General features: G+C 46.8%; 1 protein-coding gene across 4 annotated transcripts; it reads right to left on the reverse strand.

Moving 5' to 3' along the window:
* Window positions 1-1,374: 1,374 nt before the first annotated feature.
* Window positions 1,375-23,869, reverse strand: LOC8052058 (glutamine and serine-rich protein 1). 4 transcript variants are annotated; one of them, XM_040211166.2, is made up of 9 exons: window positions 23,389-23,790; window positions 18,336-18,479; window positions 12,624-12,748; window positions 11,417-11,559; window positions 6,801-6,970; window positions 5,672-5,881; window positions 4,339-4,497; window positions 3,690-3,814; window positions 1,375-1,500 (listed from the first exon to the last, which is right to left on the reverse strand). In XM_040211166.2, exons 1-8 carry the CDS (start codon window positions 23,635-23,637, stop codon window positions 3,737-3,739), a joined length of 1,278 nt encoding a protein of 425 aa, XP_040067100.1. In that variant the 5' UTR covers window positions 23,638-23,790; the 3' UTR covers window positions 1,375-1,500; window positions 3,690-3,736. The 4 variants fall into 4 exon arrangements, with proteins under 4 accessions (XP_040067100.1, XP_029851245.2, XP_029851243.2 ...); XM_029995383.4 differs by lacking the exon at window positions 1,375-1,500 and having other exon boundaries at window positions 3,644-3,814; window positions 23,389-23,869; XM_040211167.3 differs by lacking the exon at window positions 1,375-1,500 and having other exon boundaries at window positions 3,646-3,814; window positions 23,292-23,790.

The raw sequence follows: 23,869 nt of genomic DNA on the forward strand, positions 1-23,869 counted from the left end.
TAGATTAGACTGAACAATTTTGATTGCTCCTTGCTGCATGATTATTCGCATGCATTGCGGTGCTGAGTGTAAGCAATGTTTGGTTAAAACAACAAGCATTTTGATTGACGCTCGGCATTTCCTTAAAAAATAGACTGAAAGAGATTATCCTAGAACTTTCGTGACATTTTGAAAATTTCATTGCCTTTTGCTTAGTTGTGTCGTCATCATATACATATATATATTGTGAAACATATTTAGTAAACAATATTTCACGATATATATGGCCACGAGGCGCCCATTTCATAATTTTGTGCAGTAATTAATTCCTTAGTTCGAGGACACAATCACGATTTAACTTTTAATACTGCGACACAAAGTCGTACCGATCAAGGGTAGTTTTGGTGACCATGCCACACTTGGCGTCAACATTTTATACTGTGGGAATAAATCAGCTTGAATTTCAGAATTTTACTTAAACACAAAGAAAGGACAGGAAAAGACAGTATAGTACTAAATTCCAAGCTGATCAATTTACAGGTATGTACCAACAAGCTCAGCTCCTTACTGCTATACTGAAACATTTGGATTCAGGTAAATATATGTTACTGGTAATGTGTATGTTATGTCGTATGAACACGCCGTTATGTATGTTAAGAAATTTAAAAAAAAAATGAATTTCATACTTTTGGTATTTGAAAAAAAAAGTTTATTGCACAGATGAGAGGAGAAACTATATAGTTGATTGTTTCACGGCGTAAATAGTGTATAGTGTCAGAACAACGCGGAAAATATATTATCAATTTAGTGGTTCAAACCGGTTCGAACCGGTTCGAACCGGTTTGAACCGTTATTTTTTGCTCCCCGGAACTGAACCGGAACCGAACCGAAAGCCGTGAACCCGAACCGGAACCGAACCGATAAAAATTTCGGTTCGACACTCTGATAAAGATATCTATGGATACTATTTTTATGACGCATGATATTTCCTATTAGTGTTAGAAAACAGTGAAACATTGATAAATTGTCTAAGAATTTGTAAAGTCACGTGATATATTAACTTTAAAACAACAATAAAATGTAACCTCTTTATTTTTATATCCTATATTTACTTACAAGAACGCATAATATGTACATAAAAGCAAATTATGTTCTTATTTTATAAGTCACGTGGGCTTTTGCGTGGATGGAGCCTTATCTCCTCCCGGCTTGGCTACGTCCCCGCGCGTGGATGTAGCCTCGGCCAAAAAAAAATACAAGCTACTCCACCAGTTTTTGAAATATTATTAGACTGCCTATGGACATATATTTTTGGGGTATTATCTGTGAAGACAAGGTGAATATGGCTCGAAGTAGGCCCATCAAAGTACCCCAGCTCACAAAGTTGTAGCACATCCTGTATATTGATTTGAGAGTGTCGGCGCTTGTCCCGTCGGTTTCCTTCTAGAGTGCCTTTGTCTCTTGTGTGCCGTTTATTCCCATGTTCCGCAAGATGACGAGTCCAAGACAACCTAAGGTCGCCTGGAAAGTGGTCCACCACTGTTCAGTACATGGAAACTAGGGGGTTGTGTGCTGTGCAGAGCCCACCCTCGGTGTGCAAGGTGGGCTTCACAGCCTAGTATAAATGCATTGTCCCAAAGCCTCCACAGTTCACCAAGTTATCATGAAACAGAGTATAGACTATGGGCTCTAGAAATTTCATGCAAAGTAGGGAAAGGGAGAGAGAGAAAATATATCTTATATATTTACCGCAGCCCATTTCATGAAAGTATATAAAAATAAACAACAAACGAAGCAGGAACAGCGATATGATGAGAAACAAATGTTGGGAAAGGGACAGAAACATTTACATTCTCGTGGACCTAGGTGACTCGCGGTACTTGTACGAAAGAACGCAGGCCCTCAAATAAAAATTAGGTTTCTCGCACTACACAGAGAAAACCACAATTTAAATACAGTCTGCAATCCCACTAGTCGTCCCACCAAGCTAACGTTAAACGAAAAACAAAATTGCGATCTCTAACAATAAGCACTGCCTCTTGCAAGGACATTTTACTTCTCTGGGAACTGGTAAACCCTGTCCAGCTCTAATAGCATTACTGCATCACAGTGTCACCCTGCCAGTTCTGGGTCAAGCCATGTCTACAACTGGGGCTAAGCATAGAGCAAGTCGTCTGCTTCTTGTGCAGGAGTTGAGGTGAAGTAAGAAAGACGTCCGAGCTCCGATTGGCTCCGATTGAGGCAGACAACAAAACACGCTGCCTCGAGGTCTACCCACTATTCTTCATTCAGAACCAATCGGAGCTCGGCATTCTGACGTCACCACAACCCCTGCAAAAGAAGCAGACGAACTTGCATTCCGCATTGGAGAGATCGAACTATAGGACAGTGCAGTTTCAATGATCATCGTCACCACCACAAAAAATCGCTGTGTAGCAGACAACTTTGATGCCAGCACTTGCCTAGCGTACACCGCGCAAGTTTTCATCGTTTCTGCGCTCACTGCATATTTGTTTGTAGCAATACGGTGCACACTTGCTGCGTACCGCAGTGCTCGAAGCATGCTTTTGAACCGGGTATATGCAGCACGGAGGACTGCAGCACATACGCAACGATGCGGACTTTGTTCGCCGTCGGCTCTGGTGCAACGCTGCACTCAATGACACGATCGCAGTTGAGCACGTCCTCTCCTTCAACGAGACACCGCTTGCTTTCACCGACGTCATTCACGATTGTCGCAAGATACAGGGTAACTGAAAAGTGATATGCGCGTTTTGTAAATCATTCACAAAAACACAGACGCCGTGCCGGCCACGTACGAACCAGCGCATGCAGCCGGTACAACGCGGCTGGCCCGGCACGCCCGAGCATCGAGGTATTTTCAAAGGGGCAGGTCAGCATACAACATGTTCGAGCACCTCCCCCCGTCTTCCCGCCCTAAATTTTTACACGCAAAATTAAAGAGGGAAGTTGGGACATTCAGAGCCTCCCTTCCCCCTTCCCCCCCCCCCCCCCCCTTCCCCCCCGTGAATCCACCACAACCACACATTCGCTTGTTTTTGCCTTCCAAGAGGACTTGATGACATTGAACACAAGAGGAGACTAGATTACTTTTATCTATACCCCGTGTCACTAGTTGTGTGCGGTGCAGGCGAAGGCAGTGCATGGCGAAGAGAGAAAGGGTGAGCACCAGGAAGGTTAGATGGAAAAGGAGGGTGAGGGGGAAAAGGAGAGCACTAGGTTTGTGAGAGGAGGCATCTCTTCTCATCTCCAGCCTTCCTAGAGCTTGCGTTTTCTTCCCTCGCCTGCCGTTGCCTTTGGCTGTACTGCACGCAACTAGTGACACATAGTATACATGCGTTTATGAGAAAAGACTAGTGCTACATATCTTTCACGAGTTTCGCACCGCCGTCTTCAACGGCAGCGAATGCACTAATGACTGCGGTCGAAGGGTTTGTTTGCCACAGAGCGTTAGTTTCCGGGGTGGCCGCTGGGGAGCGCCACTCCTCCATCTCCTCCCCAATATTAGGGGTCTTCTCAACAGTGAAGTACTTGGCTTGACAAAGAAACACGAGTGTGACTGTAACTCGGGTGGCTGTAAGCGCATTCGGCAGAATTCTGAACTGAGAGAGTCAGCAGCACCGAGCTCGGCCGTCAACGGGTGGCGAAACTAAATGGAAACTTTTTTTTTTTCATTTCATAAGGACCACCTTTATATTCGCAGTTAGAGGCACTTCTTGCGTAACGAGCCATGGGGTCATCGGCCTTGGAGAAGGAATGCCAAGGAGGTGAGATGCTTGCACTCCTTCCACAACGACTGGAGGTTCTCGAACATCTGAAAAATGCACAGGGCATGGCAAAGTCCATTTCACTCCAGATGAATTCACGCACAAGCGCTTCACACGTACGCGAGAGTCTGCACGTGCCATGTGGGACCCACACGCAATGATGGCACAGACACCTTCCAAAATAAGAATTGCACATAAAGGTCTCCCGCAAGGACCCCCCAATCTAGGAGAATGGTGGGAGAAGAGGAGAACGCTCGGTGCATCATTCACTTACACAGCAGGTGACTGTGAAACATGCCTTTAAAAAGCCAATCTGTGATTCGTACTCCCGATAGTTGCGGGCAAGCGAGCCTGGAACGTCGAATACATAAATTTTGTGCCTGGTGCGGATTGTCCTTGAAGGGAAATGTTTTCATGCCTACAGAACTAAGTCTGGTCCTTCATTCGTGCCGGAAGAGCAGATCCGCTCGCTTCTTTCTTTGCCCAAGAATTGGAGCACAGCCTCGAGCCAAGAGAAAAAAGAGCTCCAAGCCGGAAAAGCAGAGGCGTGGTTGCGAGGGCCGCGACCGACCTGGTCGAGCCAGGAGACGTCGCGGAGGCAGTTCTCGAGGCTGGCCCAGACGGGGTCGTGCGGCATGCTCTCCAGCACCAGCCACTTGTTGCTGCCCAGGTTCTGCACCAGCGTAATCGGGGAAGAGCGGCCCCGCGGGCTCTCCGACCTCCTCGCCACCTGCGCAGCCAGGCACCCCTTGTACGCCAGTCAAGCAGAATGGGTTCTGGCTCTGTCCCTGTTTGCCTCTGACCGTTGCACCCAGCCCCCCTTTGGGCACCCTTCTTAATAAATGCGTCTCGAATATTATTAAGTCGGATGCTTCCATAATCTTTATGATATGGCTTGTAGAACCGCTGGTCCCACATATTTTTATTATCTCGCACAATCCGTAGCTTTTATAAAACATTAAATGCTGATTGGAGCTGGGGGTTGATTAAAAAATTTACTATCTGAAAAAAGACAACTTTATTGTCGGGACTGACTGATGAAGCAGGGCTTGCAGATCCCTAGAATGCCTTTGCGGACCCCGAAGGGTCCACGGACACTCATTTGAGAACCACTGGACTAATCAATCGATAAATCAGTTGGTTGATTTTTTTCCAGTCAAATAGACCCTTTCCGAAATTCAGTGCCACCTGGTGGTTTCTAAAGCAGTTTAAGTTTTGCCATATCAATGGCGGAAATGAACTTGTATCGGCACCGTCACTTTCGCAAGTCAACGGCATGCGAGGAATTGTTCAGTGTGAGTTCTTTCTCGATCACTTTCAGTTCGATGGTGACCAAGAACCTGCACTCGGAACAAAGCTCCAACCCACTCAGATGCCCCGGAATGTGCGTGTAGTATGCCGCAGGCGCGTGCATTGGGGGCTCCCGAAGGGACGAGCTCCTTCACCCGATCCTGGCAAAAGTCAGGTAGCGTCGGAACATTGACGCTGCTCTCGCTGCTTCCTGCCCGCGTGGTTGCGTCGGGGCATCGACATCGGAAGCGGTCCTCTGCCAGCTCTGTACGCTTTGCGTTCCATCACCCGTTTACTCCGCTTTCCCAGTTTGCCCTTTGCCTCGGGGGGAGGGAACATGAGGGTCTCCGTGCGCCTCCGTCTAGGCTTGCATGCTTTCGAAACCGCAGTGTTCGTAATGAGCGACACGCTTCCGGGTAAAAATGTGTGCATTTCGATGGGAACCACGTTGAACTTTGATAAAAGCGATAATTTGAAAAAAGTGATTTCGTTATAACGCGGGATTACTGTACTTGAGGCCATTCATGCGAATGGGACAGAGCTAACGAAAGCAAAAAGAACACTTCCAGCTGTATCGAAGGGAGCAGGTAGGCCTATTCCAAGCGGCACCGTACCTGCTTCTTGCAGGCCTGGAAGGCAAAGTACCGGTAGTGGTACAGCCGGCTGTAGAGCTGCACGAGTCGGGCGCAGGTGTCGCACAAGGCGAATGCCGTTTGCCCGCCGTGCTCCGTGCGGTCCTCTCGCACCAGGAGCGTCAGCCGCAGCTCGTCGTACTGCTCCGGACCAAAGCGCATCTCCGTGCTTTTGCCGCCCTCCTTGCAACCCTGGAACGGGAAACTCTACTATTCACTCGATCCTCTTTGGACTCTGCGGGGGCTCTCAAGGACAACGTCCTCTCTGCCCGTTACAGGGAGAACCACTTCTCAGTAGGGTGACAGAAACTCGTAACCTCCCCATCAAAAGCTCAAATGTCCCCCAGAAACGGGGCTAGTGAACAAAGACCAGGGCTGGAAAAACTCTAGAGCCTTTCCTCTGCGTTTTGGGCGTCAAGTGCGAAGCAATCGCCAGAAAATGGCTTTATCTACTTTGACTGCTCTTTGCTCCATTTGCTCGGAGCTGGATCAGCCTTGTACCAAACTGCGGATGGGATTTGGTCACCCGTGAAGCCGACACCATAATACCTCAACATCCCTGGCCATCGAACACCAAAACTGCAGTAGCACCGCGTACGGATAGGGAGTGCTGCCACAATTGTGGGTCCTCAAAAAACTGAAAATATGAAGCGTGAAAAACTCCTCTCCGGTACATTAAAGACATCCTTAGTGCACTGGCGCCAGCAAACTAGGGCCATTCGTGATACCCAGCCTGACCAACGTTACTCGGATGACAGTCAATTAAGCTCAATTTTTGACGGTCACAATCACGGTGGAAGAGGAGAGATGTGTAGGAACAAGGCCAAAACGGGGTCGAAAGTTCATGGAGCCTTTTGCGCAGGTGTGGTTGCGAGTCTTGCGGTTTTGGAAACGTATATACTAATAAGGAAAAAGCTCCCAAAACGCCATCTCGCGGCATTTGTCAGAAATGGGAGCAAACTTGCTTTGTGGCGAGGCAGCGTCGTTGAGACACTCTTGCACCGTGTTCACGACGTACCCGTCGGCCACACCCAGCGAGAGAGCAAGCGAGCTCAAATTCCGTTCGTCCAAGGAAAGGAGAGTTGGCGAGGGTGTGGAGAAGCGAGCGTACGTCGCAGATGCCTCCGGTGCTTGGGTCTTTGAGGTCCGCCTTGACGAGTTGGGGGAAAGTCTCGCACGCCGTCACCAGGGCGCCATCCAGGCTGTGGCACTCCAGGAGTTCCCTTAGGTGCTCGCCGTTTTCGCCATCCACGTGCTCCATGTTTTCCAGGAAGTACTCGTCTACAACAGACAAAATGAGACAATAACTTGAAATACGAGCGTGTGAAAATTTCAATGAGAATGCACTAAAGCGGTACGCAGAAAGAAAAAGGAATGACACAGCTCATCCCTCATAATGATGCCAGAGTGGTGGCACGACAAATATGGCCCATCCCAGCATTTTGGCTGCCAGCTAAATAGGTTGTGTGCCACACAAAAACTACAACTATGACGCTATATACCATATTATGAACAGTTTCACCCCTTGCCTTCTCATTTTCTCCTTCGAGGAACATTCGGAAAAACTTTCTTTTAAACGGGCAATTTGTATCAAAATAAGACGAAAGCATTTCCTTGACTTCCAGGTGCGATATCTTGCTCTAAATCGAGACTTCTGATTTTCCGGTCTTCGGCAGTTCTCCAGGCCGATTAATAAAGAGGGAGAACCATTTTGTATTTGTCCACATTTTCACGTTGTACGTTTTACTCCGTTTCTTGCTGGCTGGGCATACTTTGCATGCCCATGCCGGGTTTTTCGTCGTCAGAATTGCCCGAGTATTTGTCACTTTTAAAAAAAGAAGTTTTTGGATCTCTTTGTTGGCTAAAACAGACCCTCTCTCCTCCAAACAGTGAAACAAACGAGCAGACAACCCGAGGTAAGTGGAGCAACGAGGGATGGTGCTGCCATCTGCTGGACAGCATGTTAAACAAGTGCCGAAACCAAAACACGAGTCACTCTCGTGGTCGGGCTTTATGCTCCACAAAAGGCAACACGAGCGACACCCGTTCTTAGTAGGCAAGGGGTTATGAACGAGACTCTTGGCTCGGATATTTGCGTGCAAAACATCTCGGCTGAACCCACGAAAACCCCACTAAACTGAAAGCGATTCATTGATCCTCCGACACGCCCTCACCCTCTAGAAAAATCCTCCTCTCGAAAGTTCCCATTGCCACTACCAGTGACTGGTCAAGCACCCGCCCGGTTTCGGTTCGCCCCTTCGTGTCGCAACCTCGCGTCCTTTGGCGGCGTGCATACACATGCATACTACTACGTCGCCGCTATGACGTGGCCACGACGTGAACACTTGCGCGTGTTTACAACACCTCTTTTCATCTCAACCTCACTAGGGCGAGGCAGAAACAAAAAGGCGCGAGTGATATTTGTTGTCGACTAAAACGAGCGAGTCAGTGGCACGGAAACTACCGTGTGCTTTGCTCCATTTGCAGCGTAAGGTCATGGTTCTGCATTCCACAAGAAAAATGTGTGCACGCTTATAGTTTTGGCTCCCCTGTTTGCCCAAAAGGAGAGTAGGACCATCTGTCTCGCGATTCAATTTTGACTGCATCTGATCTCGAGCCTAGTAATGATCTGAGCAGGCACACAGCCGAAGCCTCGACAAAACTCGCGTCTCCAGACGCAATGGAAAGACATACCCAGTCGCCAAGAAGTCCGGGACAACTCATACTCTAGCAAAAAACACGCTGCGAGGCAAAGAAAGACCGACCTAGCAACGGTTTGCCGGCTCGGCAAGCTCATTCCTCACGGAGGAATGAGCGATAGATCCTTGAGGAAAAGCCCCTTTTCTTTCAGTATAAAGGGGCTTTAGAACCAAGCAACGATGCAGTCACGTTTGAAAACTCGCGACGTCGGCTTCTCGCCGAAAGCCCATTGACTTAATCTGTAGAGGCCAGGGTGAAAAAAATTATGAATTAAATAAAATAAATCGGACTTATCTGATATAAATCGGATTAATTCCATTTAAATCACTGTGGCTAGAACATATGACTTCATGAGTTTCTCGAGATAGCAGAATTGACAGCTCAATCCGTCCAATCATTGAGAAGAATCAGGAAGAAAGAATTACTGTAAGAACAGTTTCATTAACGCTTTCTTTTTATGTACCCCCGCCATACTAGAACAGCTTCACTTTTTTAGTTAGCTAGAAGCTTTATTTGCTTTGCTTTCGTGTTCTAATTTGCTCCCAATAAGACATTACGTAACTCAGAAACCAAGTGGAAGGTAGAAAGAATGCTCAATGCTTAGAATAGACCCTTTCTGAAATTCAGTGCCATCTGGTGGTTCGTAAAGCAGTTTAAGTTTTGCCATATCAATGGCGGAAATGAACTTGTATCGGCACCGCCACTTTTGCAAGTCAACGGCACACGAGGAATTGTTCAGTGCGAGTTCTTTCTCGATCACTTTCAGTTCGATGGTGACCAAGAACCTGCATTCAGAACAACTCTAGACACCAAAGTGCTTTAAAGCGATTGTGTGCCGCCCACAGATGGACTGAATCTGAGTTATTAGAAATAAACGCTTACGTAGCTCTTGCGCTCCCTTCCTACGTCGCGTCGTACTGACCCCCCAAATGTACAGGCCTCACATCATCCGCTTAGGAGCATCTTCAACGTCTTCCGTTATCAGTCACTAGAAGGCACAGATGCCGTTCCACAGATGATGATAGTGATCAAAGTGGCCAGACTGAATTCCGGAAAGGGTCTATTGCTTAGAAAAAGAACTGCTTTCTGCTTGCGTTCAGCATGACGTAAATTTTTCTTGCTCGATGATTCTTTGATTTCAGTACAAAACAAATGCGCATAAAAAGCATAAGGTCATAGACAAACGGTAATTAAAGACTATTTTCGGGATTATTTTTGTGGGCAAGATTTGTTTTTAAATCATCTTGATTTTTAGTCTCCACCCTGGTGAAGGCGAGCGACGATTGGTTGAAAACAAAATGTCGGTCGGAAGGAATGAGGTAATAATGTGTCGTGGGGTGGGCTTCCAACCTATTAGAAAACGAGAACTGTAAAAATTTACGAAAATTCTGCTTGTCAATTACTGAACCCCAAAACTTCTCAAACTTTCCACATTGTCAAAATTTCAAACCTTCAATATTTTTTACCGTTTTTTACGTTACGAGTGCAAGCGGCACAACAAATTTCGGACTTTGGCCAATTAACTGCGGGAATTCATCCGCGTTACCTCCAGAACGGAGAGCAGAAAACAACTTTTTCTTGCGCGCCAGTTTTTAGTTTAAAAAAGAAAACAAAGCGAAGGCCGGAACACCTCTGGAGTCTCACGCAGTCTTTCGAGTGATGTCACTGGGGTACCACCTCGTTTCTCGTTCTGTCTTGGGAGTGCTTCCCTCCGCGATTGCAGATTTGTCAAGGACTAGGATCGTCAAAACTCGCAACGGGCGATCCAATCAAGAGACGGTTCGCCACCAAGGGGGGACTGCTTTTGCTCACTTCCGGGTGTACTCCACTGACGCGACACTGGTGTTGCCGTAACCGCCACACGCGGCTGCAGATCAGCAAATAATGCGTTTTTTTCTTTGTGATTACGCGGCGGAATTAGCAGTTTATCGGGGGAAAGTCATCTCTCACTGGAGCTAAGATGAACAATATAAATAATACGAGCTGCACATTCTTTCGGCGCTAAAATCGTTACACTGCCCCTTTACCTCTCCCTACCGCACCCACCAAAATAGATAAACCGTGATCGACGATATGCAAGTCCAGTTGCAAAGCCTCCAAGGCGTTTCTGGACAAGTTACGGCATCTGGTAGTTCGAATGCACACTCTGGTTTCAGTTTCCGCATAGTTCTTGTTTTTCCCACAAGAAGGTGATTTAACATTCCTGAACTCTACAAAAGTTTTGCTCAGCTGGCATTCTGAATGAAGCTTGCCCAACAGATCTTTGGACTCGTAGTTGTATGTCCAACCTCCCCCTACCCCTAAACAACTGCATCAAACAAACAAAAAAAATTGAGAATTCTGCAGCATCTAGCTGCTACATTTATGTACCCGTTTCACCGCAACCAGAAACTGCTTTGCCGAACGGCATGCACGCCACAAAGGTTGAGACTATGAGGTAGAACTTGACAAGTTTTTTTATCTAGAGCACCGCAATATGCAGCCTTTCTTGCTATTGAAATTTGGCATACTTTGCATATTCCAAAATTTTGAGCCAGCACTTTTTGCCGACATATTTGCCCATCTTTTTAATTTTTGTTGGATAAACCGCAATAATTTTGGTTTTCAGAAATTAATTCTTGCATAATTTATTAGACTCTTATTTCATACTTAATTATACACTAAAAAGAGCATTTATGGCACTATACTTTGATATACTGCAACGAATTCTAGAAGCATACACTTTTTTGTAAAAAGAATATGGGGGTTCTCCGAAAATGGGCAGTTTTCCCGTGGTAAGGAAGGACCTTATAATCAATGACAATTGGAGGCAAAAGATGAAATGCACACGATGCAGGAAACCCTCATTCCCAGATGGAAAGCGAAGCCTATATTTATTTGTGTAGACAGGACAGGCTCTGCCAAGCGTGAACACATGTCTTAGCTTGGACACCTGTCCAAGCCCTATTTGGCATTTCCTTGGGCGGCCCATCGAAAATGACACAGAGGTGCCCCTTTTGTCAGCAGGAGACCCCAGAAAGAGCTCACCGTCTTCTTCGTGGACCTCGATGAGAAAACTGGAGTTGAGGACGTTGCTGAGCAGGACCTGGAGGTACACCTCAAACTTGGACTTGAGCATGGCCGTCTTCTTCTGCTCACGCTCCACGTCGCTCAGAGCCCACTTCTCCCGGCTTCTCGTGCGGAGAAAAGAGAGGAAAGCAACTTTAGCAACTACTCGACCAGCTATACAAAAAAAACTGCCGCACACAAAACCAATTGAAGCCGAGAGCTGCTTCAGTCTTGCTCTGGTTCCCCATTTGTTGTAAAGGAACATTCCGTTTTAATAGTTTCGTCTTTTCTGGAAGTTGGTTCACTGTTGCAGCTAGTGAACTACCTACAAAACTTGCTTAACGCGAGCAATTTGTGAATGACAGTGAAAGCTCGTCGAACAGACTGCTCATAAAAATCCCTGCAGGCAACGACACTGCGTTACGAGTCCTGGCTGGCCAAGGAGAGGAATGGTACGGTTTCAGTTGCCTCGTTGACCAAGCAAGTCGGTGCTCGCTTGCACCGCACCCGTCAAAGCAGGGACCTCCGGCGGTTGTAAGGATAGGCTTAGCAAGGAGTAGGAGCGACCACGTCGCACACCTCTCTGGCGGACACCCCTCCAGAGCGCAACCCACGAATAATACGAGACATTTAGGAGCCACCTGTTCCACGTGCCTTCGTCGTCCCGCCCGCCGTATCGGTTTCTAGTATTAGTTGAAATCTAAGGAAAGAATGGGAAATCCGAGCGTTGTATTTCGTCTTGACATGATGATAGTGAACAGCACTACGTCCGTGTCACTTCTTTGTCTGGTTCTCGTCTTTCCGCGCTGTTTTTAATTTCGTATCATCGAGTAAGCTTGGCAAATTGAAACCAAAGTGGCCAACGGGTACCCAAGATGCTTTGCGCAGCATTACGCAGCATCATATAACGCCGCCTGGTTCACCGATTTGTGCAGACGATGATTTTCGGATGTGCTGAGCGGCAATATTCCTCGCATTTTTTTTTTTATATGACTGCATTCGGAGCATGCGCAGTGTCCTCAGCAAGAGCAACATACAGCAAACTTGCATAGCAGCCACTTGTCTGAAAATCCCTCCCAGCTGCAGCTATGTATGACAAGGACCCTGGTTTGAAACCACCTCTCACTTAAATCGACAGAACGTCACACACCGAGGGAAACATTGGGCGGTGTCGTGAACCACTCACACTTTGTCGAGCGCTTCTTTCTCTATGGACAAGAGCTCGACGACCCAACTCTGTCTGGTGTACGAAGACACGCAGACGTCCAGCCGAGCGTACTTGGTCGCATCTTGCGGAATCCACGAAGAGTACTGCGGGCAAAGGCAACATAATATTTAGACTTTACTCTCAAAAAACATTTAGTATTTTAGACGGCCCGAATAAGGCATGTGTGAAATAAACCCCCCCCCCCTCCCCTTCCCAGAAAAAGAAAGTTAAATGCAATATTTACATCGTGACGCCTTAATTTTCCAGAGCCGCAGTCCTATGGTGACCCCAATATGCTCAGAGTAGAAAACGGGACGTTGGGGGAAAAGAAGGTGAGGCAGAAACAAAATCTCTGCTATGTAGAATTCATTTCAATGTTAATGTCTATTATCTCTTCCTTCTATGTTTTGATGGTTCTCTTCTACCCCAGTCTCAGGTTAATTCAATGTGGTTAATATTCACCAGCTCGCCTGCACTTTACTATATTTTCTCTATTAAAGATCACTTTTCTTCCCTTTCGTTCTCGACGAAGAATGTGCTTCTCTGCCCCATTTTTAACCCCTTGAAAGCCGTTGCCATACATGTACGACGGCGACCACACATTTTAAAGTGCCCGCCCAAATGTGAAAACACATGCGCTGTGGGATTTTTGTTTTGCCTTTAGCAAACTATAAACGTTATATTTGCACATTGTTTCGCTTTGTGGGGCTATTTCTAGTTTTGAAATGAGATGCTTCGTGATTCGCGCTAGGTGGGCACTTCGCATGTCGGCTGCTCTGGCGGTAGTGGCAATTGAAGCACCGGCTCTTCCGATTCAGAGTTTTAACGCTTCTTAGCACTGAAGTGAGAGGATGAGAGCTTACCATCCGATGGGGATGCTCTGCTAAGTATGCAACGTCGGGGAAGCAAGCGTGCCAATGGAACCACATGGAAGTAAGCCGACAACTTTTCGCCTTCTCCATTGACACTTCCAACCCTGAACAGCTTGCAAGCACTGTATGTACTCCCGCTAGACAGAAAAGATCTGCACATTGAGTCTTTTTTTATACTTGTGGAAAAGAAACCCGACTATTGGGAAACGTCAGTTGTGTAAAAGAGCTTGACCAACAAAAGGAAAAAAATGTGAACGAAAACACACCAAATTCAGCCATAGAGATAAAGTCTCCCCCACTCGTTTATCTGAACAAAATGTATCGCGAGATATAACCGCAAAAAACTCAAAGCTATACTCTAGGAGAGATAAACTGTAATAAGGTGGAGAACTGGGCCAGTTGGTTGACGTTATACATGATGGGGAAAACAGCTCAGAAAACACGGACTACAAAGAGGAACACACACGACAGGACAATTTTGTACTCGCAACTGAAGAATTTGAAAAAAGGAAACAAAGACAGAAAAACCATACACAGTATCTTAAAAGATTGCACAAAAACAAAGGACCATTCTTGCCAACCGTGAAGCGTGTCAAAAAAACTACCCCTTCACTATGTGACTCATGTTTTGCCGCAGGAAGTTTCTTTGGCTGACAGCGCCAATGACGGTTCACTTACACAGGCATGACCATGACACAGAATGTGGAAGGCCTCAATGATTTCTCTCGTCGCCCTATCCTTGTGCGCTCCCAGAACGGTGACTCTGCCAAAGTCAGGCCGACACTGGCAATCTCTGCAATGAATGGGCGGTTGGGGTGCTTTTGCCCCCCAACCGCCCATTGCCAGTGTCGGCCTGACTTTGACCAACCGCCCATTGCCAGTGTCGGCCTGACTTTGGCAGAGTCACCGTTCTGGGAGCGCACAAGGATAGGGTGACGAGAGAAATCATTGAGGCCTTCCACATTCTGTGTCATGGTCATGCCTGTGTAAGTGAACCGTCATTGGCGCTGTCAGCCAAAGAAATTTCCTTCCTGCGGCAAAACATGAGTCACGTAGTGAACGGGTAGTTTTTTTTACACGCTTCACGGTTGGCGAGAGTGGTCCTTTGTTTTTGTGCAATCTTTTAAGATACTGTGTATGGTTTTTCTGTCTTTGTTTCCTTTATTAAAATTCTTCAGTTGCGAGTACAGCATTGTCCTGTCGTGTGTGTTCCTCTTCGTAGTCCGTGTTTTCTGAGCTGTTTTCCCCATCATGTATAACTCTAGGAGAGCTACATATTCACTGTAATAATATCATTTCTGTAGCGACAAAACATTTTTTTGGTTTTCTTCCGCCGAACTATGCGAGTTTCCACAGAAACAGGAAAAGAGGCTTCATGAAGACAAAATGACGGCAGAAAACGGACCTCGAAAACAAATTGCCCCGGAAACAATTTCTGGCCACCGCGGTCTCTCTTCAGCCTTTTTGCAGCGTGTGGAGGAGAGTTTGGACCTCGTCAAACAAATCTGAGGCCAGATTCACGAAACAATCTTACACTAAAAATGTGCGTAGGACAAAACCTAAGAATAAATTTGCATTCACGAAACGAAATTATCGTAAGTGTTGCGTAAGTTACGACAGAATCCTATGAGAGGTGTCTTAGGCACTTTTTTAATATGAAATCAACACGGACGACAGTGTTCCTCGGTTACCTGGTTGCAACGACCAACGGACGTTGATTTTTGTACAGGTTCTTTACTCGTGTCCCCACTTCAAGCAGCGAGAAAAAAGAAAGAAGTACTCGAAAAACGACCACGATAGAGATCAACGCTGGATCCACGGACGTCCGGAAAAGGCTATAACGGCAACGATGACACCGACCAAGCGACCGCCAAGGGCTACCCTAGCAAGGCAATCTGACGCAGCGTTGCTCCAACGGTCCCTGGCCAAGACCTACGACCGACCGGCTGGCTTGCTAAATGGAATATGCCAGCGCGACCCTCGTGTACCCTCCCCGTCTAAAAAGCTTGATCGCTGATCTCAATATTCAGTTCGGAGGTCCACCTCTTCCCCCTGTCATCCCTTTGTTTTCAGAGGCAGCGGTGGTAAACGCCCTGGCCAAAAAGAGACACTATCATCGATTCCTCGTTTTGCGCGATACAAATAAACGCCGTAAGAATTACCTTCGCAACATATGCTATGTACGCTTTGTTATTAGTGTGTCCTTTTTATTCCGACATAGTGGTATGTCAACACAGCCGAGCTGTACCAGTTTGTGGGAGCTACGCCCCCCAATGCCGGTTTAACCTTACTCTGCCGAGTGTCACGTCGGCATCTAGTTGCAATCGTAAAAGATCAGTCCCCAAGCAGTTATTGAGACGCGGTCCAACAAAGCGGATCCAGTGGTTCGATCAAGCAAGAGTGTGCCCACTCCCACTAGTGTGAACAGGTGTTCACGTGGCTCTTGTTGACATTATCGTGGGTCAAACGTATCTTTGGACGTAGGCTTGCTCCTAGATTCCAGAGGCCACGAAAAACGCCATGGCGATTTGTTTTCACGTATGCCCTTTTACAAACGAGCAGTGCGGGCCATCTCCTTTTAGCAACAATGATAGCTGCGTTCACTTCGTAGCAATCGAGTCCGTAGCAGTTGATGAAGGCGGCTAAACCGACCTCAGCATTCTGGCACGTTTAAATCCCGGTAGCGTCAACATTAGACAAGCTTTGGCGGAAAGGCAGCCTGCGTTTGTTGTTACGAGAAATCCACGTGCTACGAACCATGCAGAGCTCTCGAATGGTTGTTCGCAATGCCAAGGCCACTGTCACCATGACGACAGCGCGCTCTCGCAGGGATTGGAAGCTTGCGAGGTAACGGAATTTCATTTTTCCATATGAGAACGTCGCTTTCCTCCTCTCAATTAAGAATGCGTTTGTGAATACCGATATCTCCACTTCTTACGATGTCCGTAGCTTACAAACTTCTTAGCTAAGTTGTCGCAGCCTCAGCTCTTCCTGAATCTGGCCTCAGACCTTGCGTCCATATACAAACAAACAAATGAATGGGCATATCTCTCCTTTGCACTCTTTCCCACCAATCAAAAGCCTCAGACTCAAATGTCACTGCAACATTCATCTCGAAAAAGGCGCCACTCTTAGGGCTGAGGCCCCATGGCGGCCATCTCGAAGCACCGTAAAAGTTGACCCCTAGATGAAGACACCGGTCCGTTTGGCCGAAACACTGTGGTATGGCTCGGGGCACCAACATACCGGCTAGTCCCTCGTGCACGTTGCACGAGGGACTAGCCTGCGTCACGTGGTGCCAGCGCTGCCCAGTTTGCTCATCTGCTAAGTGAGACAAGCTAGCCCAGCCTGCTCATCTGTCGGAGGATGCCAGGCTTTTCTTCTGGGCTTCTGATCCACAATTTCCACATACTACTTTTGTCCAAGACATTGCGGCTTGACTCGCTAATTTTTCACGAATTAAAAAATATGATTGCTCCACATAAACGTTCGGCAGGTCCTCTCTTTCGAGACACAAGTTGACAAGCATGTCTGCCGGAAAGGTAACAATGCTTGGTGATAGATTTATCTTATTAATACATTAATACGATAACATTCGAGAAGCAACTGGATGTTACAGGATACTATTTCAATGAGCGTTAGGGCTCAAACTAATGGTTTAACATCTTTTAAGACGAAATCTTCGAGACTGGAGAAAAAACTGTGTTGCATCATCCTTCCTTTCTCTCGGTGTTTTGTCTTAAAATAGTGTTTCAAAGTAAGGTGCTGCGAATAAAGTGCCGCAATATCAGTGATAAGATAGTGGCCCAGAACCGCTCCTGGAAGCAGCATAGCGCGATATGAGAGCCAGCAGCGCACCATCCGGTTGTTGTATTGGTTTGGTGTCAGTAAAGCGATGCAGCAACGACATTGAATGCAACACAGTGGCAACGCGGCTGCTGCCATGGGACGCAGCCGGAGCGGAAACTGACCTCTCGGAACCGAGGCACCGAAGCCAGTCAGGATGGCGTGGGCAAGTTGAACCTTTGGATGACTCAAAGAGAGAGTGGTCATCCTACCAAGGAATACTGCAAGCTTTTTTGAGAGCAAACAGTGTCGCAGACACAAGTAGAGTGGACGTCGTCTTAAGCCTAATAGGACAAGGCAAGTACAGTTGCTCACGAGTTTAGTAGCACCGGGGGAACTGGCACTCAAAGGTTTTCAAGATTTCCTTGCGGTTTTAGGAAGGCATGCTTCACAGTCTAAAGCAAATCTGCCCTTGCCAATGCACCCCAACGAGAAAGTTAATTAATTAATTATTTATTTAGCTAGTTATTTATAAGCTGCACATGCTTGTTCTGGAGAAAATTATGTCGGAAAAGTATAAGATGAATTATTAGATCTGCAACAAAAATAAGTATAACCAGACTCGTATGACACAACACAAAGAAAAATAAGTGGGAAGTTTGGTACAAACTGCAACAATACAAAACCACCGAGGCCACAAATTCGTACCTCTCCTATCGACGTACATGTCAAATGGCACACTCGCCACCATTTTAATTGTGGCTAGTATGCCACAATTAAAAACATACTCCGGAAGCCTCTTCCAAACGTCTACTGTTTCCATACAAAAAAGGGTACTTTTAGGTACTAATATATAGTATTGATAAAATTCAAAGCTTACAACTCTCATACTATAAAGTTCAAGGAAACGAGGCATCCACATTGAGTACTTTGTTAACAAAGACTGCCCACATTTCAGCACCGCAAATGTACAGCCTAAAAAAACATTTGCGAGAACCTTTGCATCGAGAGGCAGGATGAATGTTGTTCTTACGGACGAGACATTGCGGTACATTGTCTTGCCACTTTTGGGTTCAGTGAAAGCCTCAAACTTCTGGAGCAGGGACTTGCCCTCGATGCGCCAGATGGGATGGTCCTCCTTTCCAATGTCAGACAGGGAAATCAAGTAATCTCCCATCTGAAGAACAAAAACAAAAAATACTATTTTGTCTTTTTACTCGAGTTATTTATGCATTGATGCAGTAACACCCCATTCAACAGAAAGAAATATAGGCAAAACAATATGAAATTCAATAGACCCATTCCCATTGTCTTCCTTCCGTTGGAAGCCGTGGAATCCGCGCACAAAGGCGGACACAAGCTCCTCACATTCAATTGCACCTCCGCTGCACAACCCTTCGCGTAGTGAGAGCACAAGTGAAAGTTTGCGCAATTTGCACGTCCTGAGGCGTCGGTTGTCAAGTCATCTTCTATCGATCGGTAGATGGTTTTTAAAAGGGCTCTATTGGCTCACAGTTACCTAAGTGGCTTACTGACAAGAATCTGCTTTTAGGCAGTTTTTTTCTCTTTGGATAGCCACAAGGAGCGCACAACTGCTCAAACGGGCGGTTGCAAAGAAAAGAAATATTAGCGGGTCGACTCGTAGGTAGAAGCAACCGATCAATGTCATTGTAAGGTTCTTGAACTGTGCCTCGCATATTGGAAGGCACAAGATAAATGAAACAATGAGCGAATAGAAATGTCTTATAATGGGAAAATATACTACCCTGCACAACAAACATTGTATGAAAACATGCCCTCCGAGGAAATATGAAAAGATAAATCGACCATTTCATTCGTTTATGGCAGTACAGTCAAAGGTAAAAGGCGTGTGCACTCGCGCCCTTGGAGCATGCACACCGAGTTATTCCCGAATCTAGGACGCTCTCAACGGCACGTCGATACCCTATGAAAGCTCAGAGCATTGGGGGAGGGAACGGGCGGAGGCACCCTGACAAGATCCTAACTCGGATGAATGGAGATGAGTGGCCCTTGGTATGGGCCGGCAGCCTGCACCACCTAGCCTCATTTGTCGTCGTTCTTTTTCACTTTTCATCCATTTGATACATTGTTTCTTTTTGCTTATTTTGGTGCACCTTTGCAGAAACTGCATTTTTCAAATAATTCATCTTCAAATCAAACACCCGCATTGGCCGAGTTAAAAATGGAGGGAAATTGCATAATGCCCCAAAAGTGACCATATTCCTCGGGACCCAAAGCGGGAGACGCGTATCGGAGGGGGAGGGACGATTGTGTTACGAAACTTTAAAAGTTAAATTTCGGCGACAAATCACACCCTTTTAATTCTTTGTATACACCGTGCGCATTTCTTTTTCTGTAATTTGCAGACTGTTTGTCACGCTCATCTAATACATTTGGTGGAAATATTTCTTTAGTATTAACGTATTTATTTTTGTGTACCATGTCCATAGCACTGCTCACATGTCATACACAAATTAACCTACAGCATCTTCTCTGCCGAGCATATCTCGTCCCTTGACCAGAGAAAGCATCCTCTCACTGGTGCGATCCTTTCGTTTAACCACGTCTTTTATCTATTCGCGATTTTGGGGAGCTGAAGCAGGACAAAACGCCGTCCCACAAGCGTGCTGGCAGGACAGTGGGACCACGGCTGGGAAAGCGGGACCTGTCCCGCTCAAACCGGGACATCTGGTCCCTTTATAACACCCCCGTTTCTCCCGTACGGTCCCATGCTACATAGCAGAGGTTACGTTTTGTACGAGCGACTTCTGGCATAACAAGAGCAACGGGCACTCGCAAAACCGAGGCACCGCATTTAAGAGATGCTACCGAGGCGGAGATCCTGCACCAGCAAATCAAAGATCTGAAAAGGCAAGCCGTCAAGTGGACAGGCTTTGTGGAATCAAAGGGTGCCTTCCAAGCTCTCATCCGCAATTTCGCGGTGATCAACATATACCAGACTGAGTCGTTGCGGTACAAATTGGAAGAGAAGCAAAAAACAAAAGTCTGTCCTTTTAAATTTTTTAATTCAGACCTTTTTCCGGTAAGCTTCCGCACGTGCGTGCAGCCCCTCCCCTGGCCTTTCTTCCCGCAGTCACCATTTTTGCGGGGAAAAGTTTCGCCAACCAGCACGTACCTATCCGTGTAGGGTGACCACCTTCCTGCAGGCGAAATGCGGGACACCCTGACCGGGGGGGGGGGGGGGGGGGGGGGGAGTAAGAGGAGGACAGTATTTTCACGACTCGAGATAAACGTATTAAAAAAATTTGCCATCACGCACACCCCGATATCCTGTGCTGTCCAAAAGCATATTATTCACCCAAACTTGTGTGGCGGCAATTAAGCTAAAATTATTTTCAGTCACAGTGATACATTTTTTTGTGCGATTGTAATGGCAAATATTTTATTACGGTTGTACGTCTAGGTTGTAAGACTAAGTTGTATGTCTAAGAAATACAACTTAGACATTAGCGTGTCCAAGTCGGAAACATAAAAATCGACTGCAGCAGACCCCAATGCATGAAAGGGAAATAAGAAACAGTAAATCTTTTACGGCTTATTGTTTCCTGACGATACTTACTCTTATACTAACATGCTCTTGCATAAAATTAGAACCTTATGTTGTTTTTTGGACCTTTGTGAGTTGAAGGATTTTTGCCTTCTGTGGCCGTCTTCACCAAAAAAAAAAAAAGTTTTTGAGAACAATTTTTTGCATTGCACAGTGTGATTTGCAAATAGTTAAAATAGTTATTATTTTAGCTTTAGGAGAGCAATTTTCGCTCGCAATATTTTACCATCAAGGGGAGAGGCGCAACGGCACATGCGCGTCCGTCTCCTGCAAGAACGATGGTCGCTTTCCGCAGTGCTTGTATAGGAAATGGCGCTACCTCATGGCCCGCTCTTCAGAAGCGCCATAATTTGCGTAGTGAATGCTGCGACAATGTGAAATGCGGGACATTTTAAAGATTTTGGTATTTCTTGCGGGACGCGGGACACGAGCCCTCAATGCGGGACAGTCCCGCGAGTCGCGGGACGGGTGGTCACCCTATATGCGTGTATTTCGTCTTCATGGGCATTCTTGTTTAAACATTCGCTAGCATGGGGCAGAAAAGCCGACAAAGATCAATGCAAAGGCACAATGCCAATGTATTCTAACGGGCGGAGGTATATTGGACTGCCCTTCCTATATTGTGCAAAGACAACTCTGCAGACGGTGCTCGCTACTGGAGAAGAGTCTATCGGAAGTGCTCTTTATTCGCGTCTACCCACATGAGGAGAGGAGGTAGACTTTTCTGGTGTCGTGCTGGAGGTCACCTAAAACTGCCTGGATGGATGATGGATGGTAATGGCTATACCCTCTGTAATGGGCGGCAGCTTGCGCCACCTAGCCAAACAGCCTTGTGGGTCGCATGTGAGGGTTTCCGGACCCTGATATTATCTGAAAGTATAATATTTTTTTTATTGCCAATACTTCAGAGTGAATTTTCTCACGTTGCTTTCCCTGTGCATTGTAGGTGGCCACAAAGGAGTCAAGCTGTGCCCATTTTTATTACCAAAAATAAATCGATATTCTACCAGCTGCTAAAAGAAAAAAAGGCTCAGGCTCTCCGAGCTTAATAAAAAGAATACAAGTTCTTAAAGCATGCAGCTGCACTGCCAAAATGCACTGTCTACGAGCACATTTCCTTTTTTGTATGTTCATTATTTTTGTTCCCGCACGGTCGCTCCGACAGTCAATTCCGCAATACCAAGAAATCGATCAACATATATCCTGAGCACCTCTGCGGTTTTGGCTTGCACACGCAATGAGGCAAATAGTGGTGTGTATGCCCGGAAGGTAGTCTGCGAGCTTTCACAAAATGAGGTACAAGTACCTGCTCGTCCAACTAATAATAATAATATTAATTTAATAAATATTAATTTGGCTCAGGGGAGCCGCGGCACTGCAGAGAGGCAACAGCCCGTACCATAGAGGTTTGCGGTGCCGCGGGTCTTCATAGTACAACGAACGTCACTGCAATTCAGTAACGCAGTCTCAGTACTTTCTAAGTAACTGCTTCCTCCAACTTCCTTCGGTCGGTCACAATAGTCCTCTCATTCCGTCCAACCGTTAAACGCTGGCCCCGTCCACTTGCACCTCTTCCAAGTTCCACAACGTTGTCCCACTTCCAAAGAGCAGCCATCTTTGTATCGTCACGTGACTTGACCAACTCGCCGGAGGAAATGACGTCAAAATAATGAGCCCCGCCCTCGATTTTCCATTCCTCAATGAACCTCCGGAAAGAGCAACCCCCCCCCCCCCCCCATAATATAGAGTAATATGGGCAACCCTCCAGCCCTCGACCCACAGAAGACTTCCGACCAGCCCGTGGTTGGCCACAGTCTTTCCAAGGAAGCCCGGCCCGGTGCCAGCAGACCCGCTGCTAACGGTGCAAAGAGAAGTGCACGTAAAGGAAGAGCGCCATGATGCACTCCAAATGCAGATGCTATAAAGATACCAGAAAGAACGAGAGAAACTGAATGTGGGTCCTCTACCCATATTATGTACCCGGCTTAAAATTCTGCGTACCTATGTTCTCATATACACTGTGCTTAGTGTCAGCATGGGTTTTATCATTCTCATTAGTCTTTTGCATTGTGCGAATGTGCCAGTTTCTATGTGCTTCGCTTAACGGCTGGCAAGCTGTATTGGCCACAAGTGTAACGTTAAAGTAGACTCATTCTAAAACTCGAAGCGCCTCACCGCGGCGTAATGCCCCGTTACGCATTGTGGGAATCAGTGGGAAGCAGAATCCATACGCGCTCCACTTGTGGCCCACAGGTTCTCCGAACGCAACGCGTACATCCACCATATAGGATTTCTTTTAACATTCATTTGTGTTTACGAAAAACATGAGGAAGGTAACAGAGAGAAGGGGTCTTGATCCTCATGTTTGATACGGTAATCACCAACGCGCTCGTTTTGTACCTCCGGTTCCTCGGCCGTCGGGCCGTGTCTTTCGTTCACACTTGGCCACCGACGGAACATTCGACCAGGGAAAACTCGGTCGCGCCATGGCACTCACCACAGGCTCGTGAACATGTCGGTAGCCGGCCTCAACAACCTCGCCATCACTGATGTCGTCCCACTTTCGCTTGCTGGGTATTCGCTGCTGGAGAGTCGATTCTGGAGCATGGCTGTCCTTGCTCGCCGCTTCAAGCTTGGCGTTCAGGCGGGCCGACAACCGCTGCAATGTCAAACCCTCGACCTGAACGTCGGGCTGCTTTGCTGAAGGATCTTTCATTTTACCGCGATTTTTGGACCTCGTACGCATGCCTACACGCACATCACAGCTTGCTGTCGTGGAAAACGGCGCACCCAAGGCGTGTTCCCTTTGCGAGTCGGGATCAAATGCGATTCAAGATTGAGGCAGGACGGATGGCGAGACCACACCAACCACACTGTGCGCCAGACCCGTGTGCCTGTGTCGCCTGGTGTCGCCAGTGTAGGCCTGTAGGGACAAACTTTCCCTAGATTTCAGGCACCATACCTAGAGTTACCTAGAG

This window comes from Ixodes scapularis, unplaced genomic scaffold (assembly GCF_016920785.2).
Source record: "Ixodes scapularis isolate PalLabHiFi unplaced genomic scaffold, ASM1692078v2 PGA_scaffold7__128_contigs__length_106722199, whole genome shotgun sequence".
Classification (NCBI taxonomy): Eukaryota; Metazoa; Arthropoda; class Arachnida; order Ixodida; family Ixodidae; genus Ixodes; species Ixodes scapularis.